A 19,840-nucleotide genomic window follows, 5' to 3' on the forward strand; every position below is an offset into this window, starting at 1 on the left:
GGGCTGGGGGCGAGTGTGCAGCACATCTATGCACGCGTACAGCAGGGGCGAGCGAGCGTGCCCCCAGGTGCGAGAGGCACATTGGTGTGCGCAGGGCTGGGGGCGAGTGTGCAGCACATCTATGCACGCACACAGCAGGGGCGAGCGAGCGTGCCCCCAGGTGCGAGAGGCACATTGGTGTGCGCAGGGCTGGGGGCGAGTGTGCAGCACATCTATGCACGCGCACAGCAGGGGCGAGCGAGCGTGCCCCCAGGTGCGAGAGGCACATTGGTGTGCGCAGGGCTGGGGGCGAGTGTGCAGCACATCTATGCACGCGCACAGCAGGGGCGAGCGAGCGTGCCCCCAGGTGCGAGAGGCACATTGGTGTGCGCAGGGCTGGGGGCGAGTGTGCAGCACATCTATGCACGCACACAGCAGGGGCGAGCGAGCGTGCCCCCAGGTGCGAGAGGCACATCGGTGTGCGCAGGGCTGGGGGTGAGTGTGCAGCACATCTATGCACGCGCACAGCAGGGGCGAGCGAGCGTGCCCCCAGGTGCAAGAGGCACATTGGTGTGCACAGGGCTGGGGGCGAGTGTGCAGCACATCTATGCACGCGTACAGCAGGGGCGAGCGAGCGTGCCCCCAGGTGCGAGAGGCACATCGGTGTGCGCAGGGCTGGGGGCGAGTGTGCAGCACATCTATGCACGCGCACAGCAGGGGCGAGCGAGTGTGCCCCCAGGTGCGAGAGGCACATCGGTGTGCGCAGGGCTGGGGGCGAGTGTGCAGCACATCTATGCACGCGCACAGCAGGGGCGAGCGAGCGTGCCCCCAGGTGCGAGAGGCACATCGGTGTGCGCAGGGCTGGGGGCGAGTGTGCAGCACATCTATGCACGCGCACAGCAGGGGCGAGCGAGCGTGCCCCCAGGTGCGAGAGGCACATTGGTGTGCGCAGGGCTGGGGGCGAGTGTGCAGCACATCTATGCACGTGCACAGCAGGGGCGAGCGAGCGTGCCCCCAGGTGCGAGAGGCACATTGGTGTGCGCAGGGCTGGGGGCGAGTGTGCAGCACATCTATGCACGCGCACAGCAGGGGCGAGCGAGTGTGCCCCCAGGTGCGAGAGGCACATCGGTGTGCGCAGGGCTGGGGGCGAGTGTGCAGCACATCTATGCACGCGCACAGCAGGGGCGAGCGAGCGTGCCCCCAGGTGCGAGAGGCACATCGGTGTGCGCAGGGCTGGGGGCGAGTGTGCAGCACATCTATGCACGCGCACAGCAGGGGCGAGCGAGCGTGCCCCCAGGTGCGAGAGGCACATTGGTGTGCGCAGGGCTGGGGGCGAGTGTGCAGCACATCTATGCACGCGCACAGCAGGGGCGAGTGAGCGTGCCCCCAGGCGTGAGTGACACATCTGTGTGCGCATGGGTGGGGATGAGCGTGCCCACAGGTGTGCAAGGCAGGGGAAGGCTGCGCACTAGCAGACCCTGAGAGACTCCCCGGAACCCCGCAGCTCGTCCCAGGCCTGATGCCAGGGGAGTCTGCCCCTGCCCGGCCGTACCTGGAGGGCGATGGTGCCCAGCTGCCCCGCTGTGCTTTCCAAGTGGCGGGAGGCCTCCTGGGCGCTGCGCAGGGCCTGTGTGGACACTGGGAGGGCCCCCCTGCAGCCGGGGCCCCCACAGCGGCGCTGCCCCGAGTCGTCCTGGCAGGAGGCTCCGCCGCAGGGAGCTCGGTCACAGCCCTGATCATCCTGCACCCCACAGATCTGCAGGGCAGAGAGCGCAGGGGGGTCAGCCAGAGCCAGCCCTGCAGGGCCCTGCCGCGGGTGAGAAACCTGGCGTGGCCATTGCACCCACTGCTGGCCCCACAGCTGGGAGGGGGCTGGGACAAAGGGGGAATTCTTTTGGTGATGCTGCCGTGTGCCTCAGTTTCTCCATGTTCTCCCCTGGGGGAGGATCCGGTTTGCTCGCCCCGCAGACATAGGCCAGCTCTGCCCTAGCCATCGGAGCGGGTTCACCTGGCGCTTGGGGCACAGGGCATGCTGGGCAGGAGGGGGGTGGGGCTGGGCGCTTACCTGGCAAACTAAGTGACCGGGCAACAAAATGCCAAATGAAATGTCGAGTTTCGAAATGTCGAGTAAAGCCCAGTGGGAAGCAGCGTCCCAACTACCCGCCCCATGGGGGGGTCATGTGGCTACAACCACTGGGATCTCGGCGTCACTGGCTAGCTCTGGACACACCCACGCCGTGCGCAGCGGCAGGCGACTGTCGGGCATCGTTACAAAAGGGATAGAGAATGAGCCTTTGTGTAACCCTAGTGTGACGTCGGGGGGGGGGGCCGTCTGCTTTGTCACCTGGTGTCCCCACCCGGCTGTGATTCCAACTGACTCACCCGCATGTGGATTGGCCCAGACACCCAGGGTCTGTCTACACTGGCCCCCTAGTTCGAACTAGGGTGGTAACATAGGCAACCGGCGTGGCAAATGAAGCCCGGGATTTGAATTTCCTGGGCTTCATTTGCATGTTGCCGGGCGCCGCCATTTTTAAATGTCCGCTAGTTCGGACTCCGTGCCCGCGGCTACACGCAGCTACACGCGGCTACACGCGGCTACACGCGGCACGGACTAGGTAGTTCGGACTCCGTGCCCGTGGCTACACGCGGCACAGACTAGGTAGTTCGGACTCCGTGCCCGCAGCTACACGCGGATACACGCAGCTACACGCGGCTACACGCAGCACGGACTAGGTAGTTCGGACTCCGTGCCCGCAGCTACATGCGGATACACGCGGCTACACGCGGCACGGACTAGGTAGTTCGGACTCCGTGCCCGCAGCTACATGCAGATACACGCAGCTACACGCGGCTACACGCGGCACGGACTAGGTAGTTCGGACTCCGTGCCCGCGGCTACACGCGGCTACACGCGGCACGGACTAGGTAGTTCGGACTCCGTGCCCGCAGCTACATGCGGATACACGCAGCTACACGCGGCTACACGCGGCACGGACTAGGTAGTTCGGACTCCGTGCCCGCGGCTACACGCGGCTACACGCGGCACGGACTAGGTACACGCAGCTACACGCGGCTACACGCGGCACGGACTAGGTAGTTCGGACTAGGCTTCCTATTCCGTTGCACGAGGAGTAACGGTAGTTTGGAAGAGGAAGCCTAGTCCGAACTACCTAGTCTGTGCCGCGTGTAGCTGCGTGTAGCCACGTGTAGCCGTGGGGCATGGAGTCCGCACTAGCGGACATTTAAAAATGGCGGCTCCCCGCTTATGCAAATGAAGCCTGGGAAATTCAAATCCCGGGCTTCATTTGCAACTCCGGTTGCCTACATTACCCCACTAGTTCGAACTAGGGGGCCAGTGTAGACAGACCCACAGTTATTTACTTATTCCCACAATATAAGAACCAGGGGTCACAAAATGAAACTAATGGGCAGCGGGTTTAAAACAAACCAAAGGGAGTTTTTCTTCACACAGCGCATAGTCAACCTGTGGAACTCCTCGCCAGAGGATGTGGCTGTGAGGCAGTGGGGAGTTTTGGGGGTTCACAGGGGGTGTTGCATGCAGGGGGACACTCAGTGCCCAGCAGTTACTGGTTTAATGCGACAAAGGGGGGAGTTTGTTTGTGCAGGGAACAGCTCAGAGTTGGAGCCGGGGGGTCTGGGACCCTGGTGACCCTGGCCCTGCTCAGAGGACACAGCTGGTTCTGGCCAGATGACAATGGGCTGCAGAGGGGACCCGGCCCAGTGGGTCCCAGCAAGGGGAGAACATTGGACTGTGAGGGGGCGGAGAAGAGGGGCCCAGGTGACCCTGTTTCCTGGGGAGAAGACAATGGGCGGGGGAGGGGCTGTGGCTGGGGTATTGGGGCTCTGCTGGGAGCCTGGGGGCAGAGCAGGGCAGGCAGGACTCAGCCGGCTGCAGGGGAGGCTGACGTGGGGCTGAGGGCCCCGTTGCTGTTCAAAGCTCAACAGACCCTCCTGTTGGGCCCTGGCTGGGGGTCGCTCTGGGCTGGGGAGCAGGGGGGCACCGTTCCCTCTGGGAGTCGAGGCCCTGGGGGCTGGAGGGGGGGAACCCCCGAGGGGCTCACAGCGGAGCCAGGCGGCTCCCGGAGGCGGAGGGGTGGCCCCCCAGGGGAGATGGGCCCCCCCAGAGAGGGTCGCCGCACTGGAGTGGGCCCCCGGGAAAGGGCCGTCTCACGGCCGCTGGAGAGGAGGGGTCCCCGAGAAGGGGCAGCCACACTGGGGGGTCCGCCCAGGAGCCGAGGGGCCAAGTGTGGGCGCCCCTGTGAGCCGTGGCTGGACTGTGACGGTTCGACAGAGCCAGCTGGCTCCTGGGGCTGGGCCCAGCGAGGGCTGAGCCAGGCCGGGCAGGGAGGTGGGCGACAGGGGGGTCACGCGAGGATCCCCCTCCCTCGGGGCCCCCCTTGGCTCCGGGCCCGCCCGGCCGCTCCTGGGTTCCCACGCGATGCAAGCAGAGCAGGAGCAGCCGTACGTGGCTGCCCGGGCCCTGCCCCCGCTCACCTTGGCGCTGAGCCCCGAGGCGTCGAGTGCGGCCACGCGGCCCTGGACCCCCTGCAGCGCCCGTCCCTGCGCGGCCAGGCTGCGGTGGGAGGCGGCGCCCGAGTCCCGCAGCAGCCCCTCCGCCTCCTGCTGCGTGCGCTGGGCCTGGCCCACCGGGCTGGCCGGTCCCTGCACCGCGCTGCTGGCCCGCTGCCCCGCCCGCCTGGAGAGCGCCCAGGCGGCCCGCAGGCTCCGGTAGGTCTCTGCCAGGGACAGGGGCGTCAGGCCGGGTGGCAGGCAGGGGGATGGGCAGGGGGCTCCCACGGAGCGCTGGCCCTTACCCCCCACGCTGGCCCCCTCCCAGCCCGCCAGCTGCTCCTGCAGACGGGCCAGGCTGCGGTTCAGCTCCTGCAGGTCCCTGCCCAGGCTGGCCAGGCGGCCCCGCTGCTCTGCCTGCGCTCGAGACGGCCCCTCCAGCTGCCCCTCCGCCGTCTGCAGCTGCTTCCACACCTCGTCCATGTCCTCCCTGCGGGCACAGCGCCGATGGACCGGGCCGGGGCCTGGCCAGGCCACTCCCCCCCCGCAGGCGCTGGGCGCGGCAGACGGACGCCCGGGGGAGCCAGCGCCAGGCCATGGGTGTGGCAGACGGACGCCCGGGGGAGCCAGCGCCAGGCCATGGGCGCGGCAGACGGACGCCCGGGGGGAGCCAGCGCCAGGCCATGGGTGTGGCAGACGGACGCCCGGGGGGGAGCCAGCGCCAGGCCATGGGTGCGGCAGACGGACGCCCGGGGGGAGCCAGCGCCAGGCCATGGGTGTGGCAGACGGGCGCCCGGGGGAGCCAGCGCCAGGCCATGGGTGTGGCAGACGGACGCCCGGGGGGAGCCAGCGCCAGGCCATGGGTGTGGCAGACGGACGCCCGGGGGAGCCAGCGCCAGGCCATGGGTGTGGCAGACGGACGCCCGGGGGGAGCCAGCGCCAGGCCATGGGTGTGGCAGACGGGCGCCCGGGGGAGCCAGCGCCAGGCCATGGGTGTGGCAGACGGACGCCCGGGGGAGCCAGCGCCAGGCCATGGGTGCGGCAGACGGGCGCCCGGGGGAGCCAGCGCCAGGCCATGGGTGCGGCAGACGGGCGCCCGGGGGGAGCCAGCGCCAGGCCATGGGTGCGGCAGACGGACGCCCGGGGGGAGCCAGCGCCAGGCCATGGGTGCGGCAGACGGACGCCCGGGGGGAGCCAGCGCCAGGCCATGGGTGCGGCAGACGGACGCCCGGGGGGAGCCAGCGCCAGGCCATGGGCGTGGCAGACGGACGCCCGGGGGGAGCCAGCGCCAGGCCATGGGCGCGGCAGACGGACGCCCGGGGGGAGCCAGCGCCAGGCCATGGGTGTGGCAGACGGACGCCCGGGGGAGCCAGCGCCAGGCCATGGGTGTGGCAGACGGACGCCCGGGGGGAGCCAGCGCCAGGCCATGGGTGTGGCAGACGGACGCCCGGGGGGAGCCAGCGCCAGGCCATGGGTGTGGCAGACGGACGCCCGGGGGGAGCCAGCGCCAGGCCATGGGTGCGGCAGACGGACGCCCGGGGGGAGCCAGCGCCAGGCCATGGGTGTGGCAGACGGACGCCCGGGGGGAGCCAGCGCCAGGCCATGGGTGTGGCAGACGGACGCCCGGGGGGAGCCAGCGCCAGGCCATGGGTGTGGCAGACGGACGCCCGGGGGGAGCCAGCGCCAGGCCATGGGTGCGGCAGACGGGCGCCCGGGGGAGGCAGCGCCAGGCCATGGGTGCGGCAGACGGACGCCCGGGGGGAGCCAGCGCCAGGCCATGGGTGCGGCAGACGGACGCCCGGGGGAGCCAGCGCCAGGCCATGGGTGCGGCAGACGGACGCCCGGGGGGAGCCAGCGCCAGGCCATGGGTGCGGCAGACGGACGCCCGGGGGAGCCAGCGCCAGGCCATGGGTGCGGCAGACGGATGCCCGGGGGGAGCCAGCGCCAGGCCATGGGTGTGGCAGACGGATGCCCGGGGGGAGCCAGCGCCAGGCCATGGGTGTGGCAGACGGATGCCCGGGGGGAGCCAGCGCCAGGCCATGGGTGCGGCAGACGGGCGCCCGGGGGGAGCCAGCGCCAGGCCATGGGTGTGGCAGACGGACGCCCGGGGGAGCCAGCGCCAGGCCATGGGTGTGGCAGACGGACGCCCGGGGGAGCCAGCGCCAGGCCATGGGTGCGGCAGACGGACGCCCGGGGGGAGCCAGCGCCAGGCCATGGGTGTGGCAGACGGACGCCCGGGGGGAGCCAGCGCCAGGCCATGGGTGTGGCAGACGGACGCCCGGGGGGAGCCAGCGCCAGGCCATGGGTGCGGCAGACGGACGCCTGGGGGAGCCAGCGCCAGGCCATGGGTGTGGCAGACGGACGCCCGGGGGGAGCCAGCGCCAGGCCATGGGTGCGGCAGACGGACGCCCGGGGGAGCCAGCGCCAGGCCATGGGTGTGGCAGACGGACGCCCGGGGGAGCCAGCGCCAGGCCATGGGTGCGGCAGACGGACGCCCGGGGGAGCCAGCGCCAGGCCATGGGTGCGGCAGACGGACGCCCGGGGGAGCCAGCGCCAGGCCATGGGCGCGGCAGACGGACGCCCGGGGGGAGCCAGCGCCAGGCCATGGGTGTGGCAGACGGACGCCCGGGGGAGCCAGCGCCAGGCCATGGGTGTGGCAGACGGATGCCCGGGGGGAGCCAGCGCCAGGCCATGGGTGTGGCAGACGGACGCCCGGGGGAGCCAGCGCCAGGCCATGGGTGTGGCAGACGGACGCCCGGGGGGAGCCAGCGCCAGGCCATGGGTGCGGCAGACGGGCGCCCGGGGGGAGCCAGCGCCAGGCCATGGGTGTGGCAGACGGACGCCCGGGGGAGCCAGCGCCAGGCCATGGGTGTGGCAGACGGACGCCCGGGGGGAGCCAGCGCCAGGCCATGGGTGTGGCAGACGGACGCCCGGGGGAGCCAGCGCCAGGCCATGGGTGTGGCAGACGGGCGCCCGGGGGAGCCAGCGCCAGGCCATGGGCGCGGCAGACGGACGCCCGGGGGGAGCCAGCGCCAGGCCATGGGTGTGGCAGACGGACGCCCGGGGGGAGCCAGCGCCAGGCCATGGGTGTGGCAGACGGACGCCCGGGGGAGCCAGCGCCAGGCCATGGGTGTGGCAGACGGGCGCCCGGGGGAGCCAGCGCCAGGCCATGGGCGCGGCAGACGGACGCCCGGGGGGAGCCAGCGCCAGGCCATGGGTGCGGCAGACGGACGCCCGGGGGAGCCAGCGCCAGGCCATGGGCGCGGCAGACGGACGCCCGGGGGGAGGCAGCGCCAGGCCATGGGTGTGGCAGACGGACGCCCGGGGGTGCAGCAGGAGCCTGGGCCCACTGCTCTTGTGCCAGCCTTGCCCATAGGGCTGGGCTCTGCCCCCACCCGGGGTCTCCCTCCCCGGCGAGGGGCCGCGGCCGTGTCCTTGCCTGGTGTCCTGCAGTCGGCCGCCCAGCTGCAGCAGGAGGGGGGCGCTCTGGCTGCTCCCGGCCCCCACCAGCTGCTCCGCGCGCCTCAGCGTGTTCTCCAGGGCCGGCAGGCGGCCGGGGCTGAGCCCGGGCTCGGGGCCTCCCTCCTGCAGCGCCCGGGCCTGGGCCTGCAGCCTCTGCAGCCGGGCCTGCAGCCGGGCCTGGGCCTGGTCCCACTGGGCGAAGCAGGGCGGGCAGCGGGCGCAGCGGGGGAAGGGGCCCTGGAAGCCGCGCAGGCACCGGTCGCAGTGCTGGCCCGTGAAGCCAGGGCGGCAGGTGCAGCGTCCGCTCAGCCGCTCGCACTGCAGGCTCTCGGCCCCCGCCGGGGCGCAGGCACAGGCTGGGGGCAAAGGGCGCGTCACAGCCGGCCCCCGCCCCACAGTGCAGCCACGGCCCCCAGCACGGGGCCCCTCCGGCTTCCCGGGCTCCCCGAGCCCCCCCCCCCGCCTCTCTCCCGGGCCCCTCCGGCTCCCCGGGCTCCCCGAGCCCCCCCCCCCGCCTCTCTCCCGGGCCCCTCCGGCTTCCCGGGCTCCCCGAGCCCCCCCGCCTCTCTCCCGGGCCCCTCCGGCTTCCCGGGCTCCCCGAGCCCCCCCGCCTCTCTCCCGGGCCCCTCCGGCTTCCCGGGCTCCCCGAGCCCCCCCGCCTCTCTCCCGGGCCCCTCCGGCTTCCCGGGCTCCCCGAGCCCCCCCGCCTCTCTCCCGGGCCCCTCCGGCTTCCCGAGCCCCCCCCGGCCTCTCTCCCGGGCCCCTCCGGCTCCCCGAGCCCCCCCCCCCGCCTCTCTCCCGGGCCCCTCCGGCTTCCCGGGCTCCCCGAGCCCCCCCCCCCGCCTCTCTCCCGGGCCCCTCCGGCTTCCCGGGCTCCCCGAGCCCCCCCCCCGCCTCTCTCCTGGGCCCCTCCGGCTTCCCGGGCTCCCCGAGCCCCCCCCCCGCCTCTCTCCCGGGCCCCTCCGGCTTCCTGGGCTCCCCGAGCCCCCCCGCCTCTCTCCCGGGCCCCTCCGGCTTCCCGGGCTCCCCGAGCCCCCCCCCGCCTCTCTCCAGGGCCCCTCCGGCTTCCCGGGCTCCCCGAGCCCCCCCCCCTGCCTCTCTCCCGGGCCCCTCCGGCTTCCCGGGCTCCCCGAACTCCCCCCCGCCTCTCTCCCGGGCCCCTCCGGCTTCCCGGGCTCCCCGAGCCCCCCCCCGCCTCTCTCCCGGGCCCCTCCGGCTTCCCGGGCTCCCCGAGCCCCCCCCCGCCCCTCTCCCGGGCCCCTCCGGCTTCCCGGGCTCCCCGAGCCCCCCCCCGCCTCTCTCCCGGGCCCCTCCGGCTTCCCGGGCTCCCCGAGCCCCCCCCCCGCCTCTCTCCCGGGCCCCTCCGGCTTCCCGGGCTCCCCGAGCCCCCCCCCCGCCTCTCTCCAGGGCCCCTCCGGCTTCCTGGGCTCCCCGAGCCCCCCCCCGCCTCTCTCCAGGGCCCCTCCGGCTTCCTGGGCTCCCCGAGCCCCCCCCCGCCTCTCTCCCGGGCCCCTCCGGCTTCCCGGGCTCCCCGAGCCCCCCCCCGCCTCTCTCCCGGGCCCCTCCGGCTTCCTGGGCTCCCCGAGCCCCCCCGCCTCTCTCCCGGGCCCCTCCGGCTTCCCGGGCTCCCCGAGCCCCCCCCCCGCCTCTCTCCAGGGCCCCTCCGGCTTCCCGGGCCCCCGAGCGCCCCCCGGCCTCTCTCCCGGGCCCCTCCGGCTTCCCGGGCTCCCCGAGCCCCCCCGGCCTCTCTCCTGTGCCCCTCCGGCTTCCCGGGCTCCCTGAGCCCCCCCCCGCCTCTCTCCCGGGCCCCTCCGGCTTCCCGGGCTCCCCGAGCCCCCCCCCGCCTCTCTCCTGGGCCCCTCCGGCTTCCCGGGCTCCCCGAGCCCCCCCCCCGCCTCTCTCCCGGGCCCCTCCGGCTTCCCGGGCTCCCCGAGCCCCCCCCCCGCCTCTCTCCCGGGCCCCTCCGGCTTCCCGGGCTCCCCGAGCCCCCCCCGCCTCTCTCCCGGGCCCCTCCGGCTTCCCGGGCTCCCCGAGCCCCCCCCCGGCCTCTCTCCAGGGCCCCTCCGGCTTCCCGGGCTCCCCGAGCCCCCCCCCCGGCCTCTCTCCAGGGCCCCTCCGGCTTCCCGGGCTCCCCGAGCCCCCCCCCGGCCTCTCTCCAGGGCCCCTCCGGCTTCCCGGGCTCCCCGAGCCCCCCCGGCCTCTCCCCCGGGCCCCTCTTGCCTCTGCCCTTGCCCCCCTCAGCCTCTGTCCTGGGCCCCCCCAGCCTCTCCCCCGGGCCCCCTCTTGCCTCTCCCCCAGGCTCCCCCTGCCCTCCCCGGCTTCTCCCCCTGCCCCCCTCCGGCCTCTTCCCCAGGCTCCCCCTTGGCCTCTCCCCCAGCCCCCCCAGCCTCTGCCCCAGGCCCTCCAGGTCCCCCCAACACCTGCTCGCACTCACCCCTGCACTCCTGCTCCGGCTCGCCCCAGTGCAGCTCCTGGCAGTGGGTGCAGGCGCGGCCCCCGAAGCCCGGCCGGCAGGGGCACTGCCCCGTGACCTGGGGAAAGCGGAGTGAGCGGGGAGCGGAGGCAGCCCCCCCCAGCCGGCCGCCCTGGCGCCGGGCACTCACCACGTGGCAGGCCGGCTGCAGGGAGCGGGCCGGGTGGCAGGCGCAGGGCGCGCAGCCCCGCTCCCCGCCGAAGCCCCAGAAGCCGGGCGCACACTGGTCGCAGGCCCTGCCCCCCACGTGGGCGCGGCAGGGGCAGCTGCCCGTCAGCTGGTCGCAGTGGCAGGTGCCGGACGCGCACTGGGCGGGCAGCGTGCCCAGCGGGTTACAGGAGCAGCCTGGGGAGAGCAACAGCAGCATGGGGGGCAGCCCCCGTCCCCTCCCCCGCCGCAGGGCACCACCCACACTCGGGTGCAGGGCCCCAGGCCAGCACAGCATGGGCCCCGCCCCTCCCCACAGCCCTGCCCCATTGTCCCAGGCCCCTCCCCGCCCCCCACAGCCCCGCCCCATTGTCCCAGGCCCCTCCCTGCCCCCCCCACAGCCCCGGCCCATTGTCCCAGGCCCCTCCCTGCCCCCCCACAGCCCCGCCCCATTGTCCCAGGCCCCTCCCCGCCCCCCACAGCCCCGGCCCATTGTCCCAGACCCCTCCCTACCCCCCACAGCCCCGGCCCATTGTCCCAGGCCCCTCCCCAAAGCCCCGCCCCATTGTCCCAGGCCCCTCCCTGCCCCCCACAGCCCCGCCCCATTGTCCCAGGCCCCTCCCCACAGCCCCGCCCCATTGTCCCAGGCCCCTCCCCACAGCCCCGGCCCATTGTCCCAGGCCCCTCCCCGCCCCCCACATCCCCGCCCCATTGTCCCAGGCCCCTCCCTGCCCCCCCCACAGCCCCGGCCCATTGTCCCAGGCCCCTCCCTGCCCCCCCACAGCCCCGGCCCATTGTCCCAGGCCCCTCCCCACCCCCACAGCCCCGTCCCATTGTCCCAGGCCCCTCCCCGTCCTCCCCACAGCCCCGCCCCATTGTCCCAGACCCCTCCCCATCCTCCCCACAGTCCCGCCCCATTGTCCCAGGCCCCTCCCCGTCTTCCCCACAGCCCCGCCCCATTGTCCCAGGCCCCGCCCCATTGTCCCAGGCCCCGCCCCATTATCCCAGGCCCCGCCCCATCCTCCCCACAGCCCTGCCCCATTATCCCAGGCCCCTCCCCGTCCTCCCCACAGCCCCGCCCTATTGTCCCAGGCCCCGCCCCATTATCCCAGGCTCCTCCCCATCCCCCCACAGCCCCGCCCCATAGCCCCTCCCCTTTGTCCCAGGCCCCTCCCTTCCCTCCCCATTGTGCCAGGCTCCGCCCCGCCCTCCCATGGCCCAGCCAGTGCAGCTCACGTCGGCAGCTGCGCTGCAGGGCGTTGCCGTGGTGGCCGGGCTGGCACTGGGCGCAGTGGGGCCCGGCGGTGTGGTGCAGGCAGCGCAGACACTGCCCGCCGTGGGGGTCGCAGGCCTCGGGGTCGCTGGGGTCGATGTTGTTGTTGCACTGGCAGGGCCGGCAGCCCCCGCCCTCCTGCTCCGGGGCCCCGAAGTAGCCAGGGGAGCAGCGGTCACAGCGCGGGCCTGCAGGCGACACCCGGAGAGACTGACAGCCGGCCCCCCGCCCCCCAGAACAGCCCCCCGGCCCCCCCAGCTCGCCCCGCCCTGCTCCTCCCCGCCAGAACAGCCCCCCGGCCCCCCGGCTCACCCCGCCCTGCTCCCCCCAGAACAGCCCCCCCGACCCCCCCGGCTCGCCCCCCCAGAACAGCCCCCCGGCCCCCCGGCTCGCCCCGCCCTGCTCCTCCCCGCCAGAACAGCCCCCCGGCCCCCCGGCTCACCCCGCCCTGCTCCCCCCAGAACAGCCCCCCCGGCCCCCCCGGCTCGCCCCCCCCCAGAACAGCCCCCCGGCTCGCCCCGCCCTGCTCCTCACTGCCAGAACAGCGCCCCGGCCCCCCCGGCTCGCCCCGCCCTGCTCCTCCCCGCCAGAACAGCGCCCCGGCCCCCCCGGCTCGCCCCGCCCTGCTCCTCCCCGCCAGAACAGCGCCCCGGCCCCCCCGGCTCGCCCCGCCCTGCTCCTCCCCGCCAGAACAGCCCCCCGGCCCCCCTGGCTCGCCCCCCCCCAGAACAGCCCCCCGGCCCCCCGGCTCGCCCCGCCCTGCTCCTCACCGCCAGAACAGCCCCCCGGCCCCCCGGCTCACCCCGCCCTGCTCCCCCCAGAACAGCCCCCCGGCCCCCCGGCTCGCCCCGCCCTGCTCCTCCCCGCCAGAACAGCCCCCCGGCCCCCCGGCTCACCCCGCCCTGCTCCTCCCCGCCAGAACAGCCCCCCGGCCCCCCCGGCTCGCCCCGCCCTGCTCCCCCCAGAACAGCCCCCCGGCTCCCCCCCCCAGAACAGCCCCCCGGCCCCCCCGGCTCGCCCCGCCCTGCTCCTCCCCGCCAGAACAGCCCCCCGGCCCCCCCGGCTCGCCCCCCCAGAACAGCCCCCCGGCCCCCCCGGCTCGCCCCGCCCTGCTCCTCACCGCCAGAACAGCCCACCCGGCTCCCCCGGCTCGCCCCCAGAACAGCCCCCCGGCCCCCCCGGCTCACCCCGCCCTGCTCCTCCCCGCCAGAACAGCGCCCCGGCCCCCCCGGCTCGCCCCGCCCTGCTCCTCCCCGCCAGAACAGCCCCCCGGCTCCCCCGGCTCGCCCCCCCAGAACAGCCCCCCGGCCCCCCGGCTCACCCTGCCCTGCTCCTCCCCGCCAGAACAGCCCCCCGGTCCCGCCGGCTCGCCCCCCCAGAACAGCCCCCCGGCCCCCCCGGCTCGCCCCCCCAGAACAGCCCCCTGCCCCCCCGGCTCGCCCCGCCCTGCTCCTCCCCGCCAGAACAGCCCCCCGGCTCCCCCGGCTCGCCCCCCCAGAACAGCCCCCTGGCCCCCCGGCTCACCCTGCCCTGCTCCTCCCCGCCAGAACAGCCCCCCGCCCCCCCGGCTCGCCCCGCCCTGCTCCTCCCCGCCAGAACAGCCCCCCGGGCCCCCCCGGCCCCCCCGCCCTGCTCCCCCTAGAACAGCCCCCCGGCCCTCTCGCCCTGCTCCCCCCAGAACTGCCCCCCGGCCCCTCCCGCCCTGCTCCCCCCAGAACTGCCCCCCGGCCCCTCCCGCCCTGCTCCCCCCCGCCAGAACAGCGCCCCGGGCACCCGCTGACCCCTCCGGCTCACCCCCCCCTGCTCCCCCCCTGCCAGAACAGCCCCCTGGCCCCCTCCGGCTTCCCCTGCCCTGCCAGAACAGCCTCCTGGGCGCCTCCCGGCCCCCTCTGGCTTGCTGTTTTGGCATTTAACAACACACTGTGGCACCCGAGTTATTAATAAACCTCTACCTTTCCCCTCTGCTGCCCTGTCTCCTCCCCTTGCTCCATCAGCTCCCCGGTGCCTGCTGCCCCCCAACCCCTCACCCGCCTCTGCTGTCCTGACTCCTGCCCTTCTCACTGTCCTCAGCCCTCCTGAGACCTGCCCCCTCCACCAGCCCTTCTCTCCCCCCTGTGCCCACTCCTCCAGTAACCCCACTCTGATCATGTGAGCTACCCCTCCTCATCCCCTCTCCTAACACCTCCCTCTACACACCTGCCCTGCCTCTCTCCTCTGGTGCTGATCCCTCCCCTGCAGGTATCAGCCCTTCTGCTTCACCCCAGAATCCCCATGCACCCTCCTGGTGCCTCCCCCTTCCCTCACTGCCCCTGCCCCCTTTGGCCTCTTTTTCCCTGATGCCCACCCCCTCACCACCCTCTGCTCCCGTTCCCCTCATACCCCTGTGCCCTCACACATGCCTTGCTCCGTCCCCACCTTCCTCATGCCTACCCCTTCTGTCAGGCCTTCTCCCAGCACCTCCCCCTCCAATGCCCAGTGCCCTTCCCCTCTCCCCTTCCAGCATCACCCTGTCCCCCCTCCCACTGACACCTCCCCTCCTGCCCTTTCCCTCGTTGTCTGCACTTCCCCCCTAGCATTCGTGTCTCCTGCACCCCTGTCCCTTTGGTGCCTTCCCCTTTCTTCCTCCTTCACCCTCCTCCACCGCAAAAGCCCCTTCCTCTTATTCCCCCCCGCCACCTTCCTTACCTTCAGCTTCTGCCTTATGGCTGCAGGGCTGGAGTCAGAGCCAGGCCAAGCTGCCAGGCCGGGCAGGGGCGCCCCCGGGCACCTCAACAGCACCGCGCCGTGCGCGCCGTACTGCCAGGCCAGGCAAGGGTGCTCCTGGGTGCCTTAAGGGCACCGTGCCGTGCTGGGCGGGGGCATTCCTGGGTGCCTCAGGGGCACCGCGCCGTGCTGCCGGGCCGGGTGGGGCCCAGGGCGCAAAAATGGCTCGGGCTAGCCGGCCTGAGACATTAGGGTGTGCCTGGGCACACCCGGCACACCCCGTGCGCACACCTACACCCACGCGCATGGGCTCAGGGCGACACGCCCGCCAGCTGCCTTGCAAAACGTGGGAAGCACTCGGCTGGGGGCGGAGCGTAACCAGCGCCTGCGTGGCCACAGCCCCAGAGCGGGCCCGTCCCTAGAAATGGGGGCGTCTGCTCACCCTAGCGTGTCCCTCCCGGGTACTGGCCAGCTGCGGTGCGAGGTGCCCAGACTCTAGGGTGACGGGCCACAAAAGTACCACAGGGACAGCGGGAGCTTCTCTGTGCGGGACACCACCCCACCTCGCACCAGGTCCCCACTCCCCCCCCCGAGCACCAAGCCCCCGCCCCCACCCCACCGCTGCCGGCCCTGCCAGGGCTTGGCCCCTTCCCCCCCGACCCCGCTGTCTGCAGGCAACCTCGGCTCAGAGGCTGGGCTCTGTCGCCTGAGTCCCCTCGCCCCAGCGCTCCTGTTTGCAGGTTCCTCTTGGGACTTCCAGACCCTGCATTGAATCCCCAGGCCTGTCATGGGAATCACCCTGCCCCACAGCAGCCCCCGCCCGCCCTAACTGCGGGCCTCAGCCAGCTCGGTACCGCCTGGGGGCCAGCCCCTGGCAGGGGCCACTACCCACGGGGCCCTCGGGAACTGGCCTGCCCCAGCTCACCAGCCCTTCCTGCTGTGCCCAGCCCCCTCCCTGCTGGGCAACAAGCCCCCACCCCACCTCGCACCAGGTCCCCACTCCCCCCCGCCGAGCACCAAGCCCCCGCCCCCACCCCACCTCCCTGCCAGCAGCAGGACCCCCTGCCCACCATGAGCTGCGCTGGCACAGCCCCCAGCCCTGTGTGGCAGGCCATGGGGCTGGTGTAGACCCCAGCCTGGCCTCCCTCTCTCTGTGCCCCCAACCCCTGGGCAGTGGGCCCAGAGAGCGCTCCTGCCCCACGTGGTGCTCCCCAGTCAGCTGGGTGCAGGGCAGGCAGCTCTTGTCTCCTGCGGCGGCTCCTGGTATCGGCGGGGCCAGCCATGCAGGGCTCTGCCTGGCAGCCCGACGTCCTTGGGGACGCCCCGGGGGAGCGGCCGTCCTTAACGGCTGGGCGCCCCGCAGAGGCTAGCAGAATGTCATGGGACAGAAAAGTGAGGGGCACAAGCTGCTGCCAGCCCCACCATCCCCTCCCCCGGGCAGCCACGGCCCCCCCAGACAATGACCCCCACGCCCCTCACCAGCATAGCCCGGGGCGCACAGGCAGACGATTTGGTTGGTCTCCTTGTCGGCGTGGCAGGAGTTGCCGTGGTAATGCCGCGTCCCAGGGTACCCAGGGCACGGACAGGCCCGGCACCGCTGCCCCGAGCCCAGCACCGGGTCGCCGTAGTAACCGTCCAAGCACCTGCCGCAGCCAAGAGGCAGAGACGAGGGCGATGAATTTGGCCCGAAACCGCCCCCCGGCCCCTCATCCCGCCCCCGGGCCGGCCCCTGCCTCTGCCCCCCACACCCCCGGGCCGGCCCCTGCCTCTGCCCCCCACACCCCCGGGCCGGCCCCTGCCTCTGCCCCCCACTCCCCCGGGGCCGGCCCCTGCCTCTGCCCCCCACTCCCCCGGGCTGGCCCCTGCCTCTGCCTCTGCCCCCCACACCCCCGGGCCGGCCCCTGCCTCTGCCCCCCACTCCCCCGGGCTGGCCCCTGCCTCTGCCTCTGCCCCCCACACCCCCGGGGCCGGCCCCTGCCTCTGCCCCCCACACCCCCGGGCCGGCCCCTGCCTCTGCCCCCCACTCCCCCGGGCTGGCCCCTGCCTCTGCCTCTGCCCCCCACACCCCCGGGGCCGGCCCCTGCCTCTGCCCCCCACACCCCCGGGCCGGCCCCTGCCTCTGCCCCCCACACCCCCGGGGCCAGCCCCTGCCTCTGCCCCCCACTCCCCCGGGCTGGCCCCTGCCTCTGCCCCCCACACCCCCAGGCCAGCCTCTGCCTCTGCCCCCCACTCCCCCGGGGCCGGCCTCTGCCTCTGCCCCCCACTCCCCCGGGCCGGCCCCTGCCCCCCCCCACTCCCCCGGGCCGGCCCCTGCCTCTGCCCCCCACACCCCCGGGCCGGCCTCTGCCTCTGCCCCCCACACCCCTGGGCCGGCCCCTGCCTCTGCCCCCCACACCCCCGGGCCGGCCCCTGCCTCTGCCCCCCACACCCCCGGGCCGGCCCCTGCCTCTGCCCCCCACTCCCCCGGGCTGGCCCCTGCCTCTGCCCCCCACACCCCCGGGGCCAGCCCCTGCCTCTGCCCCCCACACCCCCGGGGCCAGCCCCTGCCTCTGCCCCCCACACCCCCGGGCCAGCCTCTGCCTCTGCCCCCCACTCCCCCGGGCCGGCCTCTGCCTCTGCCCCCCACACCCCTGGGCCGGCCCCTGCGTCTGCCCCCCACACCCCCGGGCCAGCCTCTGCCTCTGCCCCCCACTCCCCCGGGGCCGGCCTCTGCCTCTGCCCCCCACTCCCCCGGGCCGGCCCCTGCCTCTGCCCCCCACTCCCCCGGGCCGGCCTCTGCCTCTGCCCCCCACTCCCCCGGGCCGGCCCCTGCCTCTGCCCCCCACTCCCCCGGGGCCGGCCCCTGCCTCTGCCCCCCACACCCCCGGGCCGGCCTCTGCCTCTGCCCCCCACTCCCCCGGGGCCGGCCCCTGCCTCTGCCCCCCACACTCCCGGGCCATCCTCTGCCTCTCAGCCCCCAGCCTGGCTGCCCCTCACACCCCTGGCCCTGCCCCTGCCTCTGCCCCCCAGCCCGGCCCCCGGCCCAGCCCCTGCCTCTGCCCCCCAGCCCGGCCCCCGGCCCAGCCCCTGCCTCTGCCCCCCAGCCCGGCCCCCGGCCCAGCCCCTGCCTCTGCCCCCCAGCCCAGCCCCTGCCTCTGCCCCCCAGACTGGCCCCCGTCCCAGCCCCTGCCTCTGCCCCCCAGCCCGGCCCCTGGCCCATCCCCTGCCTCTGCCCCCCAGCCCGGCCCCCGGCCCAGCCCCTGCCTCTGCCCCCCACACTCCCCGCCTCTGCCCCCCACACCTGCCTTGGTCCCAGCCTCTGTCCCCCCAGACTCCCAGCCTGGTCTCTGCCATTCCGCCCCCCCCATCCCCACAGCCAGACACCCAGGCACTGCCCCCCACTGAACCTCGCCCCCATGGCTACCCCCCTCGCCCACCACCACCCTGGGGGCGGGATGTGGGCCGTGCTGCTGCCAGCGAGGCTCCCCCGGTGCCCACCCCCACCTCTCGCAGTGGCGGCCGGTGGTGGCGTCGCGGCACCGCTGGCAGGCGCCCGTGCGGGCATCACACTCCTCCGCGTGCCCGTTGCAGTGGCAGGGCCGGCAGGCCGGAAAGCCCCACTGGCCAGGCTGGCACCGCTCACACTGCCGGCCCGTGGCACCCGGCTGGCACTGGCACTGCCCGCTCTCGGGGTCACAGATCGGGGAGGCCGAGCCCTCGGGGGAGCAAGCACAGCCTGCGGGACACGGACGGATAGACGGGTCTTATGCTTGGAAGGGTGACAGTATCTGGCTCATGCCTATGCGTGCCTCAGTTTCCCTGGAGGAGGTGCAAGGCCTCCCAGGCGTTGCTGCTAGAGATCACCAGGGAGTATTCCCCAACCTGTGGGGCTGTGACCGTCACTGGGCATCTTCGCTGATCCGCCAGTGCTGGGGCTGGCCTGGGCCTGGCCTTCGGACCCAGACAGCCCCCAGCAGAGGGGGAGCCCCGTCCCTCGGGGCTGGATTCCCCTGGGTCTCCACCAGCTCAGAGCCACCCTGGCTCCGCCAGTACCCAGAGCACATGCTCCCCCGGCCCCGCAACAGTGCAGCAGAGGGGAAACTGAGGCACGGGCCGCCCCAGGCATGCAAACGAGTTCCACTTTGACCCCTTCTCTCCGCTCTGGGACCAACCTGAGCAGGGTCCCAGTCAGGGCTCAGGAGAGATCCCAGCGCCGCCCAGCTGAGGAGCAGTGCGCCCCCAGCCGGCAGCCTGTTTGGACTGTGGTGCACATACTCAGTGCACATAACACATTTATTCCACACATGGATGGGTCAGAGTAGAGGGAAGCTTGGTCACATCACCCAGAGAGTGGGGGATGTTTGACCCCCCTTGGGTGCTCCAGCATCTCCCCCATTGTTTGGGTCGCTGGCCGGCCAGGCACTTCCAGCCCCTGCTCTCTGACGAAGTAGGCCATAGCGCGCCTGGTGTGCACGTGCGCTGTGTGTGCCTCGGTTTCCCTGCCCGCTGCACTGGTGCCTCGCTGCGGGGGAGGGGAGTGTGACCTTTGCTGAGCCGTGCGGAGGGGCCGGGTGGCTGGATGCGGGGCCGTCTGTGCTTGGGGCTGGCAGACGGGGAGGCCAGGGCGTCCCGCCGGGTTTCTGCTCCACACCGGCTCCGTTTCACGCGCTGGCTCAGTCCCTGCTCGCCGCGGGGGCGCTCCAGGGGGGCAGGCGGGCGCAGCGGCAAGGCCTGGCTGGCTCCTCCCAGAGCCGTTCCGAGGCGCGGCCCCGCGCTCCCGGCTCCGAGCAGCCTCACGCCCTTCGGGCACTCGCAGGGGCCGTGCCGGCCTGCACCCTTTGCCGCCCCACACCCAGGCGGGGGGCTGCCCTCCCTTCTCTGCCAGGCTCTGCCGTCCGGCACCCGGGCGGCTCAGGGTGGGTCTGGCCCCCTGCAAGGCTGCTCTGCCCAGCCCCGTCTCCCCCCACCCCAGGCTGGGGAGGCTGGCATGCAGGATGCCCCCCAACGGGCAGGGTCCTTCGGGGAGCCCCTCCCCCTGCCCCTGGGACCAGGCAGCCGGCCTTTGGGGGGCGCCCGGCCGGAGCAGGCAGACAGGCAGACGTGGGGACGGGGATACTCACGGCTGCAGCCGGAGGGCCCGAAGCCGTAGGTGCCAGGCGCACATCGGTCGCAGCGCCGGCCGATCACGTGGGCTCTGCACTCGCACTGCCCGCCCACTGGGTGGCACACGCTGCTGGTGGAGCCCTGGGGGTCGCACTGGCAGGCTGGGAGAGAGGCGGATCAGTCGCGCT

The 19,840-nt window shown here is 74.2% G+C and overlaps 1 protein-coding gene across 3 annotated transcripts in view; it reads right to left on the bottom strand.

Moving 5' to 3' along the window:
• Nucleotides 1-19,840, bottom strand: part of LOC149523829 (laminin subunit beta-2-like) — a 57,504-nt gene that overhangs the window by 7,975 nt on the left and 29,689 nt on the right. For all 3 annotated transcript variants that reach the window (XM_089781300.1, XM_089781299.1, XM_089781298.1), the window contains 10 exons: nucleotides 19,670-19,813; nucleotides 18,054-18,285; nucleotides 16,050-16,213; nucleotides 11,831-12,055; nucleotides 10,578-10,792; nucleotides 10,409-10,505; nucleotides 7,952-8,330; nucleotides 4,818-5,002; nucleotides 4,498-4,739; nucleotides 1,532-1,735 (listed from right to left, as the gene is read on the bottom strand). In XM_089781300.1, the coding sequence (XP_089637426.1) occupies nucleotides 1,532-1,735; nucleotides 4,498-4,739; nucleotides 4,818-5,002; nucleotides 7,952-8,330; nucleotides 10,409-10,505; nucleotides 10,578-10,792; nucleotides 11,831-12,055; nucleotides 16,050-16,213; nucleotides 18,054-18,285; nucleotides 19,670-19,813 (2,087 nt within the window). The remainder of the gene's footprint in view (nucleotides 1-1,531; nucleotides 1,736-4,497; nucleotides 4,740-4,817; nucleotides 5,003-7,951; nucleotides 8,331-10,408; nucleotides 10,506-10,577; nucleotides 10,793-11,830; nucleotides 12,056-16,049; nucleotides 16,214-18,053; nucleotides 18,286-19,669; nucleotides 19,814-19,840) is intronic.

This window comes from Pelodiscus sinensis, chromosome 11 (genome assembly GCF_052426305.1).
Source record: "Pelodiscus sinensis isolate ZL-2025 chromosome 11, ASM5242630v1, whole genome shotgun sequence".
NCBI lineage: Eukaryota > Metazoa > Chordata > Testudines > Trionychidae > Pelodiscus > Pelodiscus sinensis.